Raw genomic sequence first — 16,747 nt, 5'->3', positions numbered from 1 at the left:
ACTAAGACATGACCTTTCTTGTTTATGAGAGCAAATACAAACAGGATGTTGGGTTGATAGTACCAAGTATCCCTCTCACAGTTTGTTTTAATAGCACTGTATTTATGTTAAAAATCATTTGCACATTCCATCTGTTGAGATAAAATTCCATAAAAGAGGAACACCCGACGTCACAGCCTTTCAGCCACCTGACACCATTTTCAGTGGGTTTTTCTTACTTGGATTATGCCCATTTGCAGCTTTGACTCAAAGAGCTTAAAAAACTGCATTTGAACAATTTATTCTATCCTCTCTACTGGCTTTTCATTACCATTTGCAGTTCTCAATAGGACAAACCAAGTTAGGCCAGCACTTAAAACCGCAACAGCTGTGGGAACCCTGCCTTTCTCAAAGGTATTAAATTCTTATATTGGGAAAAAAAGTTACATAAAATGCTCCTTCAGACCCTTCTTGCTTAATTCAGAAAACAGCCTCTTTCCAAAATTCAAAGAAGAAAGATAAATCCTCAGGGAAGGAACATTTCAGAGAGGATGTGGGATTTCCACCCTGAAGGAACATTTAACACCAAACCCATGACCCATTAAAACATAACCAGTGTTTGACATTAAGATGAAATAACTAAAAATCTGTCACTGCTTAATGCTAAAGTCCATCAGTTATTTTTCCAGGATATATGGTTTGACACACAATATAAGCCTTTTCCTCTGATCCAGGCATTATTCTAAAACTCTTAGAAAATGTTAAAAATAGAGGCACAAATAAGGGAATTTCTATCCTTGACGTCCCAGACATAATTTTCTCTTTCTCTTCTTCCTTTTTCTTATTGCCTTACAGACAAATTATGTCACTTTGTTGACCACTAAGTAAAAAAAAAAAAAAAGTGAGGATTTATGATGCTTCATGGCACAGCTGTATCACTCCAGGTTATTCTGGAAGGTTAAGTAATTTATAAACCCACAACTGTTCTCATATTTATGCAATAGGTGCCTACTGCATGGACTAAAGTGATTAAACATCCCTAATCTGTCTGCAGCTGTACCTTGTCAAATTAACTCCACAGCTGTCTCAAAAAACCTCTCAATTTGTTCACAAGAAACAAAGAAAACCTTAGGTTTAAAAAAAAATAACAAAAAATAAAGATGGGGATAACACATCCTACTGTATTATCTTCCAATTTATACAGAAGTGAGGAATGATTTTCTTTTAGACTCTTGCTAATAATTCCTGTCTTTTATCTCAAGGTTCAGCAGTGCAGAATCCAGTTATTATTCCCACTCTTGTGACTGCACTGTTAATATGAAATAGTGCCTATTAAACAACGTGTTCAAACTGGTGCACCTCCTCAAACTATGATCTTTCCTGATTTTATTTCCATTTTCCCTCAAAAAAGGAAGTGTACCACAGAAACTGATTTGGACTGGAGCTGTTACATACTGTATTTTTTTTAGAGATGGTTTGGTTTGTAGTGGAGAGCCAGAGTGGCAACAGATGAGCTTCTGTAGTGAAGATATAATCTTCAATGTCAAAAATCATGTCCTCCTTATCAGCAAAGAGAAGGTACAGATATTTAAACATCTCAGCCAGGAAGAATGAGTCCATCCTGTGGAGAAAAAGGGGATGTCCTTTAGGGAGATCTCATTTCTAGAACATCAGTAAAACAAATATTCCTAGTTCTCCATCTCTGAAGACTTCATGACTATTACTGCTGGACATAATTCCCTTAGCATTCCTTCTGTTGGAAGAAGCTGTGTTTGGAGGGAAATGATTCAGCACATTCAGTACAAAACAGCATTACAGAAAAAACAAATAAACCACCTGACAAACTTACAGATTTGAAGTATATTTAGCTTCAATGTAATTCATCTATTGCTCTCAGACAAATGAAAGGGTATTAAACTGAAAATATTCTTCTAGAGCACCCTGTAACCCTATTGAAACAGTGCACAGACTGTTTCAATGCACTTGCAGTTCAATACAATTACAAACAGGTATTTAAGGCTTTACTACCAGACTGAAGACAGACAGCTCCTCATATCTTAATTCAATTACACAGGGAAATATGATTTTTTTCCTGTGTTTTTATATTTTAAAAAATAATTGTGGAAGCTTTACCTGTCTTCATGACTTCCTGTACGAACATCCTTCATGGCAGCAAACCCACAGGGAACTCTGGCATACTTGTTCAAGTTTTCAATGAGGGTTTTTCCTACTTCTAGGTAGTAAGGGTCTCCTGTAGCCTATGAAATAAAACAAAATAATTTTTTATAACCATTACATCTTGTTTATATCCTAAACTGGCTCCAGTGGATAAGTTAAGCTGGAGATATGCTACTCAATTCTGTATTGAAATAAAACAGCAACAAAACTCTAGGTGCAAGAAAAAGTGCTCAAAGGTCAGAGGAGTGAATGTGACTGTACCTTATACAAGAAGTAGGTGCTTTCAGCAAATTCTGGCCTCAGAGGATGCTGAGCCCAGTGAACTCTGAAGTCTGTTGTGAATGCCTGAAGATGAAAAGGAACAGACAAAAATAAAATAAATGCAGGAATGCAAACCAAATTCTATGAATTCTATTCTATTGAATTCAATGTTAACTGTATAACCAGCCTAGCTTTGATAAACACCATTTTTGCAAATGTACCTACCACCTGACACCTCCAGGGCAGTCAAGTGTCACAGCACACTGACAGATGGAGAAGCAGCTGTTTCTAAATTAATACCACAGGCTAGAAGTCAGATATGTAAAAATTTCCTAGTCTATCTATTCACTCTTAATGTGCACTGGGAAAAGCCACTTCTGTCATATATTCACTATTTCATATAAGGTTTAAACCAAGTCTTTGCTTAGGGGATGGTCTGTTGGCTTAAATACAACTACCTGACCTTTTAAAGTGTCCTTCATAAGTACAAAACACAAAAAAAAACCAAGCAAAAAACCCAAAAAGAGCCAAATGACACCATTTTAAAAGCCCTCAAAAAACCAGTCATTCCACTGCTTAGCATTCTTTGCTCTCAATAACCACACTAGGTGAATGTGATGTTAATTAAAATGTTCTCTAGCAGAAATAAGCTTACACTGGAGGAAAGTCAAAATTAAACCTGGAGTCAGAAGCTTTCAAATATAATCTGAGTCATCACAGATTAAAGACATACACTTCAGCAGGTAAACAAGCTTTTCTGTGCACAATGGGCTTGCTCAAAGACTTGCAGCATCTGCAGTAAGTTTGTGTGCTGACTTTCAAAGACATTATACAAAATTTCAGAACATCCTCTCAGCTGTCAGACATGCAGAACTGCAATTCACAGAAGAATGCTGTGGAAATGAGGCTCTGATTTTAATAACATATATACCTGCTGGTTTTTCACACAGGCATCTGCAACTGCTTAAACTGAGGTAAGAATCAGTTTACACAATCAAAAATAAAAACTTTTTATTTAAAAAATCAAAAAACTACTACCTTACCTCTGGAAGAAAGTTATGCTTTTTTATAACCTGATACAGCATCTCATGTGTTTCAATAGCAGGTCTAATATCACCCTTCAACACCTAAAATTAAACAATAAAAGTAACACTAATTCATCAAGCATAGGAATAATACTCAAGGTTAAACACACTCATGGTGTGTTCATGTAAAGCTACAGAGCAGTCACTACATATTGTAATTATTAATCCCTATCAGTGTAAGTTACAGCTGCTCCTTAAGAGTTTTTTAAGCAAAATCAGTGAACTCATTAAAATTACTGCCCATGTAGAACAAGGACATCTGACATTTATAGAGAACTGGAGTGAAAATGTCATTTAGTTCACCTTAAAGATGTCAATGGCACACAAAGTAGAAAATCAGTTACTAGTAAAAAGGCAGCTTAATTGGAGTATTTTCATGACTAGGAGTGAAGGAAGCAAATTACAGGAACACACTTGTCCTGACACTCAACACAGCCAGAAAAGCACATGGACCTGCATCATAGCATTGAAGCGACTGGAAGACTAAGTACAGAAATCATGGAATCAGAATGGTTTAGGTTGGAAGGGACCTTAAAGCCCATCCAGTGCCATCCCATTCCATGGGCAGGGAGACCTTCCACTGTCCCAGGCTGCTCCAAGCCCTGTCTAGCCTGGCCTTGGACACCTCCAGGGATGTTCCCTCAGTATTTTTGAAAATCAAATTACTATGCTTGACTTGAAAATCATACATCCAAACCCAGTTACTAATTTCTTTCTTATTAAAACCATCTCTACATGGGTTTTACACCTCACCTGCAATCCAGGGAAGAAAGCAAGCAGAGAATCCATCCAGGTCCGAGCATTTAGCATTGGTTTATGAATGTGAACATCAAGGAGAAGAGGTGGCTGGCTGATGTATCTCATTATGGCATCATAGTGCTGCCAAACATCAGGAAAAGCAGGAGTTTGTGTATCAATCAATTCCCCAAAAGAGAGACAGATAACCAGACTGGCTTTGTATTTGAATGGAAAAGCCAGTACTACATTCCCAATCATTGCTACATTTGGCAGTGCCTCTAATCTCTTGTTTTGCAAACTAAAACCAAGTGTAGTAAATACTGAAAAGCTCCACAGTATTACACTTGCAAAGCTTTCCACATTTCCAAGGAATACATATACACAAAAGTATATCCAGCAGCCATGTGATAAAACAGGAATACCACAGTTAAGGCACATTTGTTTTGGCTGAATTTTAAAGCACCCTGAAGAAAGCTGAAATTGCTTTCTCTGAACAACAGAATTCCAAAGCATATGGATCTCAGGAGGAAAAGGAGGTTAAAAAACCCACACAAAGCAGCTAGACTGGATGGCTCAGAAGAACTTCTAAACCCACTAGGTCACTTGCCACGTTGCTGACTTCCAATCCTAAACTTTGTTTTCAGAAGGTGCAATCCTGAGCACATGAGCCAAAGTGACAGGAAACACTTAACAGATCTAGCTCAAGGAAAATGTAACACTGGGGGCTGCTCCTTAGGGCCATGAAATCATCGTTACACCTAAAGTATTACAACTTTAACTGTGGAATTATTCCACTTCTAATAAAAAAATCATGCTATATGATATAAATAATTGTATGATCTATTTTCAATGGATATTGCTATTTTCAAAATAAATAATGTTTTTATGAAAGAATTATGATGCTGACCAAGTTGCTCAGTAATTTATGAATGTAAAAAAACTAAGCATGGTTTTCAGCTTGTATACTTATATGTATACTGGGCCTGAAGATCTGCAGTGCAAAGCAAGATCCACACTTTGATTTTTCTGTTGCTCCAGGACAGAATGAAATTGTACAATGGCTTGGAAGAAGAGGGCCTTACGTTCTTTTACAGAAACATTTGCAGTATTGGTCTGGAAATACAGTTTCTCCCATACTGGGAACATGGATAAAGGCCTAGAAGGTCCTGATTTTTACTGGATGGGGTTAAAATAACTGCTCAGGTGACAGCTAATCACCCAAGATTAGCAAAAACCCTCAGTAAAAAGAGCTGGCACTAAGCACAGCAGAAGTCACAGAAATTTTACTACAGATCTCTTCTCAGGCTAACAGCTGACAACACAATTACTCTGAAATTTGTATTGCAGAAGGCACAAACCTGAGCAAGGTGTTAACTTACCGTGTTAAATCTTTCCAGGAAACTGTCATCTCCCAGCAAGACATAGGCTTTTAATAAATATTCATAGTATGAATCTATTCCTGCTCCAACTCCACTATCTAGGAACAGGTGAAAATAAAAAGGTGGGTTTACTTTATGTAGCAATACGGGTATTTTCCACATTTTCCCACTTTGATTTTAAAGGCTCTTCCAGTGAAAGGAAAAGCCTCTTTTCACTGGGATTAAGGCACAGATGGAAGCAGAGACACAATACTGTGTGTCTATGCCAAAGGCTTTGTACTACCAGTGCACATAATAATATGGACAGACATGCATTGAAGACACAGGACATCATTCTCCCACCCTATTTATATTTTTCCCATGTATTTATAGCAAAGTCTCTGAAAATTCATCCCAAGGCACTTCCCTCTTGGCGTTAAGAGGATCAGGGAACACTTTGCCATGAACAAAACCCCTTTCTCTGCCAGAGAGGGCTTTGCTCTCTGAGAGCAGAGCCAGGCTTTGGGGCAGCAGGTTTCTCACTGCCTGTGTCAGTAACATTGAGCAGGGCAGGGAAGCAGCTGGGGTGGTGAGTCCCCCTGGGGTGGGTCAGCCCCACCTTTGCGGACCCAGTCTCCGGTGTGGATGTTAATGGTGACCCCCACTAAGTTGCTGCTGCGCTGCCTCTTCTCCCAGATAAAATCCAGAGCCTTCCGGGCATACTCCTGCAACAACAGCAACAGGGAATTAGGGAAACACAGGCACTGAACTCTCTGATTCTGCTGGCTAGTTCAGTTAAGATGCCAGGAAAGGAATAGGATGTTTCATGTCTAATTCAGAACTCCTTCTGATCTTCAGAATATTTATCTTGTTTACTTCTGTATTACTCTAACTACTTTCAATCAAATTTATTTCCTGTGATTGAAAAAATGATTAAAAAGAAATCAAACCTTACAAGAAAGTCCACAAACACTACAAATCTCAACATATACAAATGCTTTTGTGCAACACCGCTAAGACATCCATTTCATGAACTCAGAAATGTTTTTCCAAAATTACAAAATATAAACACTATGCTAAAGACCTACAGCAAAAAATAAGATATTGTGGAAGGCAAACCTCAAATATAGATGTTCCTGTGAATCTGCTTAAAGCTGCAAACTCAAGGATCAAGGTACCAGCACAAGCTGTACACGTATCAGTTTCTGTTCCTGTCCGTGCTTCTGGATGTCTTACACCAAATTTTAAGTTAACCTAGAGAAAAATAGAGATGAATATATTTATTTTTCCTAGCTGAAAGAATTTACACCCCTGTGATTGTATAGCAAGTATATAATCTATGCTCTTTCTAAAGACAAGAAAAAACAGATCCCTTTGGTTTTCTTCTGCCAACTTAGACATGCACAGAGAACTATCCAAAAATACTCAAAATCTCAACCCTCCCCAACAAGAACCTATTGCCTGGTTCACTAGACATTTGATTAAGAGAATACACTAAAAATCTAATCTGAGCAATTTTTTTAGCAACAAATCAGGAACTCAGAACATCACAAGTGTTCCTGGAAATTTAGTTTTGTAAATATCTCACTACTCCTGGCTCTTAGAGTACTACAATTTATCAGCTTTCAATTTTCTGGCCACTTAATAAATATAGAAATGATTTTGGAAACAGATATGAAATCAAAACAACAGAAGTTGTGATTACAGCTGTAATCCTGCATTAGAGAAACAGAACTTACTCTTGGATAAGGGAGACCACTAGTGGTGTTAAAAGCAGGCAAAAGCTTGTAGCCCAGTTCCTTTGCCATGTGCAGGAGTTCACCATTGTACCACTGCATGTATTCACCTTTTTCCTTCAGCATTATTGCCACTGAGTGCCCGCCTAGGAGACCTCTAAACACAAGAGAAATTATCCACATCTCAGAAGGTATGTTCATCTGAACAGCAAGGACAGCTCTCTACACACATAACTGTGACCCTAGTTTTCAGACTGCTGATTCAATTCCCATGATAATCAAGGTTAGCTACCAGTATTTTGGAAGCATGTCTTCTTGTTTATCATTGGATTCATAGATTCATCAATATTAGACAGGAATAGCAACCAAGACCTCCAAAATGGCACATAATAACTTGAAATTACACGCTCTGATTCTGCATTGAGCCCCAGAGGTCCTTTCCAAGCTGAAATAATCTATGACCCCAGGTATCAGGTATGGAACAGAGGCATTTGCAAGCCTGTTTCTCTAAAGCAAACCCCCTGCTCCCTCAGCATGCACATGGGGTTCTTAATCAGCAAAGCTGTGCCTGCAGCAGTGAGATGGGGGCAGCTTGATCCAGCACCACTGCAGCAAGTCCTGCCTTGCATTTTAAAACCACTCTCAGGCAAACTGACAAAGGCACAACTATTTCAAACAGGTGAAATAGCACTGAAAGGTGTCTTAAAGACACTGCCTAAAATCCACATTTTTAGGAGTTTTGAAAACAAAAGTTACTCACCCAAGGACTCTTATGTTGGTTTCAAAGACAGAAACAACTATGTCATTATCTAAATTAACATCCTTTATTACTTTTTTTACAGCCTCTTCAAACTCTTTGGTTTTATTTAACACCTGGAATACAACAGTGAGCAGGTGTTCAGTTCCAGTATAGCTAATGCAGTCACAGTGTATTTGCATACAGGATATTTCAGTGCACACAAAGTTACCCAAGAAATATGAACATACAATTTAAACCAGAAGTACATCAGTAGTTATTAAGAGGTGCCCACCCCTACTGGAGCCTCTTGCTTTAGACTATAAGGAATAGGAAACCCTTTTGTGTTAAGTTAGAGCCAAAAAAATGCAATATAAAAAAGTATCAATGGAATGTGAAGGAACTGCTGGAGTTATTACAACCAACTCCAAACTCATCCTCCAACTTCAAAGTTCCCACAAGCAACAGTCACTTCAAATAGAGCCACAGATCAACAGTCATGAAAAAGAAATCTAAAAATAAGTCTGAGCATCAGAAGACAATCCCTTTGTTTTATCAAAGCTTATCAACAGATTAAGCTTACCACAAGAGTGTCCAAAGTATCAATTAAGGTCAGTGAAAACCTATGAAAGAAAATTAAAAACAGATTTACTATAGATCTGTATGTGTAGGAATTAAGTGATTTTTAATAGTAACTGATACCAGGGAAGAAACTAAATTCTCACAGACCACCAGCTGCAAAACAATCAGTTGTACTCAACATCTTTAGAAGCAAAACCTCTTTCTAAGTTTCACTCCTTTGCTAGTGACCAGAATAGGAGCTGACAAAGAAGCTATGATTACAGAAACATTTATTTACTGCAAGGCTTTCTAACTTCTGGTAAGCAAATTGAATTTTTATTTCTTGTCTCAAATCAAATCTATCAAGAAACCCAGCATAAAAGTTTAAGTTGTTTTCCAGCCTCTGTTTCACTTGTTTTTTCAAAAAAAAAAAAGTTGAGATCAAAAGCCATTCCAAGCTAAATTTCTCATACCAAAAACTGTTCCAACACTAGCAAGTGGTAGGCTTAAAATAAAGAACTACTTTATTTATTCTAAAATAAAGAACTATTTTAGCAGTGTCCAAGGCCAGGCTGGACAGGGCTTGGAGCAACCTGGGCTAGAGGAAAGTGTCCCTGCCCATGGCAGGGGGTGGCACTGGATGGGCTTTAAGGGCTCTTCCAACCCAAAGCAGGTTGGGATTCTGTGTTTATTCCATGAAAAGAGAACATCAAGTCAGCTCCACAGTGTCTGAAACAAGAAGATCCTAGTAAGGATCAGAGGTTTTCTCCAGGGCTGTCCCAGTGCATCCCAAGCTGAGAGGACCTTTCCCCATCCCAGGAATTATATCTATAATTGTCTCTTAAATATGTCTAAGACACACCCACAACACAGAATAGAATTTACAGAACATGATGGTGTTAAAACTGAACACTTTGGAACAGTTAAAATTGCCTACTGAGGAGCACACACCAAGGATTTCAGTAAGTGCCAATTGACTGAAACCTTGTAGGCAACATGTGACAACCACAATTCTAGTTAAGTGTTCCTATATTATAATTGTCTTTAATTTGTAAAGATGTAAGGGCATTCTCTGAGTGATGTTTTACAGGAGACAGAGATTAACTAACGACTGTGCACAACTGCCTAACAAATTCACAACTTTTTCAGTACAAAAGGAGGGAAATGATGCATTTCACATCTATATGGAAGGCTCCTAAGTTCTCCAGGGAAACAGAACTGACCCAGCTGCCTCACCCTGTCATTTTGTGATTGCAGAGAACACAACTGATGAGGCAGCTGGCAAGAAAAAGGATTAGATAAGAAATCTGCTACAAATACTGTAACTAATTATAAGGTACAGAATATAGCCTGTATACAGAAAAATAATAAATACATATAATAATTTATATATATTTATAATGCATCTAAGGGGCTAGAAGGTATTTTTATTCAAATGCTAGTATGTCACTTTTAATAGAGGCCATTAAAAAGAATGGATTCAAAATACACTTTCATTACACTTTTCATCTGCTGGATTTTTGGATACCTCCAAGGCAGCAGGATTATATGGAAATCTTTAGACTAAAAAACATTTGTACATAAGAAAACAGAGCCAAAATAATATGCTCAATATCCTAAAGACAATTAAAAGCAGTATTTAAGAGAAGGATTTCAGCTTTGATTAACACTATTGTGCTTAGAGACATTAAACAGTGATATTAAAAACAATCAGCTATTTGTTATTAAAGAATTTGATCTATGAACTGTACATATTCAAAGGTATCAATTACAAATGCATTTAGAGTAGGTCAATTTTGCCTTTGATTATTCCATTTAATATGGAAAAAAACCAGTCCTTAAATCTACATTTTGCTAGCCAAAGGATCAGTATTTTGTACTACCAGCTCTGTGAAAGAAAGAATAGAAAACATTTCCATGTCTGAAATAATGTTTTATATTTTGACAAAGGCCTCAGGCTATCATACACATGACAATCATTTGACTGCTTGTTTTCAGAAAACTTTCTACTTAAAAAAAAGCACTTTAATTATCATTTATTTGGCCAGCATCATGGATAAAGTGTTTATTGTTCTGTTCAGCACAACATTAACCCTTATAACCTGTACTACTAATACCATAAATGTCAGCCCACATTTGGAAGGTTTTCCTATGGAAAATACTTGGGAGAATGGTTAAAAAAAAATCTTTGGATCTCATTCACTGGTCAATTCTCTTCTTCTAATTAAGGTCCGATTTCACATGAGTTAACTTCACAATAACAAAAACACTTCTTACAAGTTTAAGTTAACTTCATAATAACAAAAACACTTACAAGTGTAAGTTAACTTCACAATAATAAAAACACAAGTGTAAGTTAACTTCATAATAATAAAACCACTTCTTTCAAGTGGAAGTTTCTGGCCATATCAACTGAACAAACAAGTTTTATGGGCTGCCAATTGTACTTCTATTCCTAGATGTTTACAGTGACCATTTCAGACACTAACTTTCCCAAGGCATCATCCACATCCCCTCGACTTGGCTCCTGACCCCGCACTCGTCCACGACAAGTTAAAGGCATGAGTTCATCAGCTGGATACGCATGCTCCTGTTGGGAACAAAACAGGGGAATCAGTTACAGTGCTCACAGCCACCCTTGGGAGCCTGTCAAAGGAATCCTCATCATGCTGCTCTTCAGAGAACCTGCACGGCCACCACAGAGCCCTGCAGGTGGGAAGGGAGCTCCAGAGCTCATCTTGTCCAAGCTCTCTGCTGGAGCAGGGCCACCAGAGCCAGCTGCCCAGCACCATGTCCAGAAAACTCCTGAGCATCTGCAGAGGGAGACTCCATGGCCTCTCTGGGCACCCTGTGCCAGTACCTGGTGAACTCCACAGTGTAAAAGTGTTTCTTCCTGCTCAGAGGGAACCTCCTGCAGTTCAGTTTATGCCCATTTCCTCTGAGCACTGCTGAGAAGAGCCCGGCTCTGTCTTCTTGACAGCCTCCTTTGTTAAACTCTCTGCAGCCTTCCCTTCTCCAGGCTGAACAGCCCCAGCTCTCTCCCTGGTTAAATTCCCTGCAGCCTTCCCTTCTCCAGGCTGAACAGCCCCAGCTCTCTCCCTTGTTAAATTCCCTGCAGCCTTCCCTTCACCAGGATGAACAGCCCCAGCTCTCTCCCTGGTTAAATTCCCTGCAGCCTTCCCTTCACCAGGCTGAACAGCCCCAGCTCTCTCCCTTGTTAAATTCCCTGCAGCCTTCCCTTCTCCAGGCTGAACAGCCCCAGCTCTCTCCCTTGTTAAATTCCCTGCAGCCTTCCCTTCTCCAGGCTGAACAGCCCCAGCTCTCTCCCTGGTTAAATTCCCTAAAGCTTTCCCTTCTCCAGGCTGAACAGCCCCAGCTCCCTCAGCCTTTCTTTACAGGGAAGATGCTCCAGCCTCTCAATCACCTTGATGGCCCTTCACTGGACTCTGCACAATGAACTCACCTGGCTGAGGGTGACAGTCAAGACAGGTAAGAGAACTCAAAAGCTCAAACAAAACATTGATGAATTACTACATAAGACATAAAAGATAACATTCACAAAAAAAACCCAAAAAAACCTAACAAGACTGAGCTTTTACAAATATAACAAATATAAGACTGACATCAATGACAATGAATCTTAAATATATCTAATTCCAGGTAACATGAAATTGCCTCCTCTAGAAACTGAACACAAGTGCTTTGGGATAGAGCTTTTCTCTTGATTTCAGCAGGAAACTGGCTGCTGTACTGAGGTCTCCAGTTTGACTTCTAGTGGAGAACTAACTATGTGGCAGGACAAAAAACTTCTATTGCTGCACTGAAACTGCAAGTAAACACATTCAAAATCTTTCCAAATATATGGTACAAAAATAATCTGTATTCAAGCATGAAATAAAAATAAAAAAGGAACATTCCTCTATAAATAAACAGCTCTTACAGCAATTTCTTTTGAAACTGATGGTTTGTTTCCCTGTATACCACCCTCCTGAGTGTTTTGGTCTTTGTTCTCCTCAAGTTTAACTACAAAAAGCAGAATCTAGATCATTTTAATGCAGCTTAGATGTTTCTGAATATCTCTGCAAAGTATTCAGAAAAACAGATTAAAGAAGTCCACAACAAATGCAATGTCAAAACTGAGATCTCTGACTTAAATTTTGGATAAGAGAAATGATAAAAAATCTGGAAAAATAAACTTTTAGCTTTACAAATAAAGAACTTGATGCATTTTGAAAAACAAAAGCCTACAGCAGAAAATAAGCAGCTATTGGATTGAGCTACTTCCCAACTTGTCACTGGCCTCAAGTGACTGACATTTCACATGTTCTGACAACCAAGAAGAAAAATATCCCCATTATTACAAATGTTGTTGATGGAATTTAAAAAATCCAGCAGCTTTTTCTCAAAGCTTCTGTCAACAACTTAAGAAAAAAAAAAAGGCAAGGGAATTTCCCTTGCAATCAAACATGAATTTTCAGTCTGCTAAATACGCATGTCTAAAATACGTATTAATAGAAACAGAAAATCAAAACTTTTCAGCTGGCTGTTTCACAAACACCTGCAAAAATACTTCATTCCCCTGTTGTCAGAATCAAGTCTGGTACTCTAATCTTTTCTTCAACTTTAAACAAGCAAGTCACATTTCTCTGTTTGTTTAGTGCTCCAGCATACGTGGCAAATAAATATCCTTTTGGCTTCAAAGTTTCCAGGATAGCTGAAGTTTTCTCTCTCCTTCAAACAGAATTTTCTTGCTTCAGATGTGGCAAGACCCCTACCAGTTGCCAATTTATCACACAACGAACAGTAGAAGCACAGCTCCTTGTAATATTTTATCCAATTTTGCCAAACACATAAATTTTCCATTGAGGAAATCAAAGCCAAGTGTTTTTCATGGAACCAGATTACGAAAATTATGACCAAAAAGCCTTGATGTTTAACTGCTAAAGGTTTCAAAAGTATAGAGCTTAAGTTAAAAGGAGAAACTGCACCCCTTTGAAAATCCTCTTGGCTTGGCTTTCTGTCCACTCCACAGTCCTGTATCTCTCCCATGATGTATGAAGTTTTAACTCCTAAGATTTTAGTTTGAATTACACATAAAAGTTTAAACCATAACACAGAACCTGGGACATGTGGCAAGATGCTGCAGGGAAACAGCAGTTTGTGCTGCAGGAACTGATGCAACTTCAGAGGGGTTTCTGTAACAGCCACAAAGAATGTGCAAGAATGTCCATATGAAGCCAGTAAGAATTAATATTTTATTTTTATCTTAGTCACATCCACACTTTCTCCTCAGAAGTGTATTACTTATAGAATGTTTGAAAGTAATTTTTGCTTGAGGAAGTCCACTCCAAGTAGCCATTTACTGTTAAGCTTTTGTAAACAGAGGCAGAGCAGGGTGTGTGGAAGGGCTCAGAGATGCAGAACGGGAGGACACCTGCACAGGAATCACAAGTCAGAGCAGAAGAAACCACAGCCAGCATGGCCCATGGTCATATGACAGTCACACCCTGGGCACAGCCTGGAATGCCTGGATATGGCACCACATTCCCTTTCTCTTCCACAAAGTTTGTCGAAGAACGCCCAAACTGCATCTGACATGCCTTACCACTGAAGAAACATTAAATGCCATTTTTACCTACAAAATAAGTAAGATCAATTTGTGTTCTCCAGAGTGTAATGACTACAGACAGCTCTTCCAAATTTCATTTTCCTGGAATTTCAAACCAAATACTTTACTGCTGACAGCCTGACATGAGATGAACTGGTTTGGGAAAGGTTGGGCATGGATTAGAAGAGTTACCACAAGCAATTCTTAGTTACCACTCTAAAAGCCATCACAACCCTCCTGAAGGTAATACTTGTGGTTTTTCTGAAGGCTCTATAGGTGCTGTTTATTTTAGCTCCATTTTCACCACTCCTTCCCAGATATTTCTATAGAATGTCATGTACTGTAGGTTGCTTTCTCCCCCAGGTCAGCAACAACTCCTCTGAAAAACACCAAGCAAGTATTTGACTTACCATATAATTGCTATATGCATGATCAAACATTTCAAGCACTTGATTTCTAAAAAAGAAAAAAAGAAAAAGCATTAGTGGTCTGTCTCCCAATGGCCTTTAACACACCATCTTACATGTATCACACTTTAATGTCTGAATGGCAGGCACAGGTCTTCTACTAACATATTCTACTCAAGTAAATGAAATATATAATAATAATTTTTCTTGATTCAGCTCCTCTTGTCCACCCCAGAAAGGAAAGACTCTTTCTTCACCTAACATGGAATTATTTCCTGGCAAGCAAATACTAAAGAAAACCCTTACATTTGTTACATATGTTTGAAAGGACAGAAATGCTTCTACACATAAAATCTCCCAAAAATCCACATTGTTTTTTTAAGACACGGCACTACTTCTGATCATTCCTAACTGTTTCACTAAGGAGCCCTGCAAGGAATAAAGGATGCTAATTTCTACCATCAACATAATTCACAATCTCTGCTGATAAGACAGAACATAAAAGAGCCAGGAACGCCACAATTATATTGTAAATACCCAATTTAGTTCAACGACTTGGAAATTCAAGAAGTAGTTTTAACTCATCAAGTGCATTAAGGCATCAAAAGAGTAGAGGATGGTGCTTTTCCCAGGTGCCTCTCAGGTAGCAGCAGGCAAAAAATCCCAGATAAACACACAGAGCTGCTGGGTGATGCAGCACACAGACAAACTGCTTAAAACTTACATTTACAGGCAAACACAAACACAGCAGGACATGGCCTGCACACGCCTGGGGCATCAGATGATACTTCAAGTGCAACGCAAAAATTTTAAAACAAACTGGGGAATGAAGTTTCAACTCCTTGTGCAGCCTGGTGAAGAAAACATATAAAAGACTGCACACACACATTATCCTGAGAGCCCATAATGGAAAAGCCCAGTAACTGTAAACACTGGAGTTAAATATCAACTTATACACGACAGCTGGACTCGATGATCTTGGAGGCCTTTTCCAACCTTAACAACTCCGTGATTAACAACTGTGAGAGTATCCACACTGCCTCTCCAGCAGACTTTCTGCATTATTGTTCTATACAGCTGACCACTGGATGGGAGGAGGACGATGAAACTACCTCAGAAACATACTGAGACAAAATTGCAAATTTGTTTGTAAAAAATCCCACTGCATGAAGGAAAATGTATAACATTTTGTTGTAATATTTACCCTTCAACTAAAAACTACGCTAAAGCACTCAGCCTCTCACACGTAGGCGCAGGGGGGCCGGAGCAGCGAGAGCGGGAGCGGGCGGAACACGCGTGAACCTTCACCTGTGAGCGAGTGCCGCGCTCTCGGGGCGGCAGGGCCACCACTGAACCGGCCCGGGGGGATCTGCCCTTCCCTCGGCCCGCCCGAGCCCCGCGCAAGCCCCGGCCGGGACCTCCACGGCGAGCTGCGAGCCCACGGCGGGGCGGGCCGGCCCGGAACCCCCGCCAGGCTCCGGCACACGCCGCCACGCGTGCCCCGGAGCGTTCGGGGGCGGACACACGGACGGACAGACGGACAGACAGGGGACGCCGTCCCGAAGCGCTGCACCCGCTGCCGCCCAGCCCATCCCAGCCCGGCGCGGCGCGGCCCGCCGTCCTTCCCTCCCTGCCTGCCCGCCCGCCGCCCGTCCCTGCGCTCACCCCAGCCGGCGCTTCTCCTCCCTGCTCATGGCCCCGGCGCCCGGGGCGGCCGCCAGCACGGAGGAGGCGGAGAGCAGGCCGAGGGCCAGGAGCTTCCAGGGCCTCCTCCAGCGGGGCGGCCGCTCGGCGGCGCGGCAGCGCGGCGCTGCGCTGAGGGCCATGGCGGCCGGCCGGCTGCCCGCTAGTCCCGCCGCGGGCCCATGGCCGCTCCCGCCGCCCGCCCGACCGGCCCGGCCCGGCCCCTCCGCGCGCGCCCGCGGGGGCGTAGCCAAGGAAACGGCCCCGCGCCGCCGCCGCTTCCGGCACCGCCCCCCCCGCCCAGCGCGCGCCGCCGGGCCAATGGGGGAGCGCGGCGCGCCGGTCACGTGAGCCGGCAGGGGAAGGCGTGACGAGAGGGGCGACGTGGACAAAGGGTGGGGAACCACAGCTCCCGGC

At 40.6% G+C, this 16,747-nt stretch overlaps 1 protein-coding gene across 4 annotated transcripts in view; it reads right to left on the bottom strand.

Moving 5' to 3' along the window:
• EDEM3 (ER degradation enhancing alpha-mannosidase like protein 3) overlaps positions 1 to 16,747 on the bottom strand; it is a 25,634-nt gene extending 8,887 nt beyond the window's left edge. The window contains exons 1-14 of one of the 4 annotated variants that reach the window (XM_064427802.1): positions 16,313 to 16,747; positions 14,651 to 14,696; positions 11,122 to 11,222; positions 8,655 to 8,694; positions 8,096 to 8,208; positions 7,339 to 7,492; positions 6,719 to 6,853; positions 6,219 to 6,324; positions 5,621 to 5,718; positions 4,257 to 4,382; positions 3,462 to 3,545; positions 2,419 to 2,502; positions 2,113 to 2,237; positions 1,435 to 1,600 (exon numbers count right to left, since the gene is read on the bottom strand). In XM_064427802.1, the coding sequence (XP_064283872.1) occupies positions 1,435 to 1,600; positions 2,113 to 2,237; positions 2,419 to 2,502; positions 3,462 to 3,545; positions 4,257 to 4,382; positions 5,621 to 5,718; positions 6,219 to 6,324; positions 6,719 to 6,853; positions 7,339 to 7,492; positions 8,096 to 8,208; positions 8,655 to 8,694; positions 11,122 to 11,222; positions 14,651 to 14,696; positions 16,313 to 16,473 (1,539 nt within the window). In that variant the 5' untranslated portion in view covers positions 16,474 to 16,747. The remainder of the gene's footprint in view (positions 1 to 1,434; positions 1,601 to 2,112; positions 2,238 to 2,418; positions 2,503 to 3,461; positions 3,546 to 4,256; positions 4,383 to 5,620; positions 5,719 to 6,218; positions 6,325 to 6,718; positions 6,854 to 7,338; positions 7,493 to 8,095; positions 8,209 to 8,654; positions 8,695 to 11,121; positions 11,223 to 14,650; positions 14,697 to 16,312) is intronic. The other 3 variants (XM_064427801.1, XM_064427803.1, XM_064427804.1) reach the window with 3 other exon arrangements.

This window comes from Passer domesticus, chromosome 7, assembly GCF_036417665.1.
Source record: "Passer domesticus isolate bPasDom1 chromosome 7, bPasDom1.hap1, whole genome shotgun sequence".
In the NCBI taxonomy this organism is placed as follows: Eukaryota; Metazoa; Chordata; class Aves; order Passeriformes; family Passeridae; genus Passer; species Passer domesticus.
Note: the sequence above shows the minus strand (reverse complement) of the source record. Positions and strands in the feature narration are given on the sequence as shown.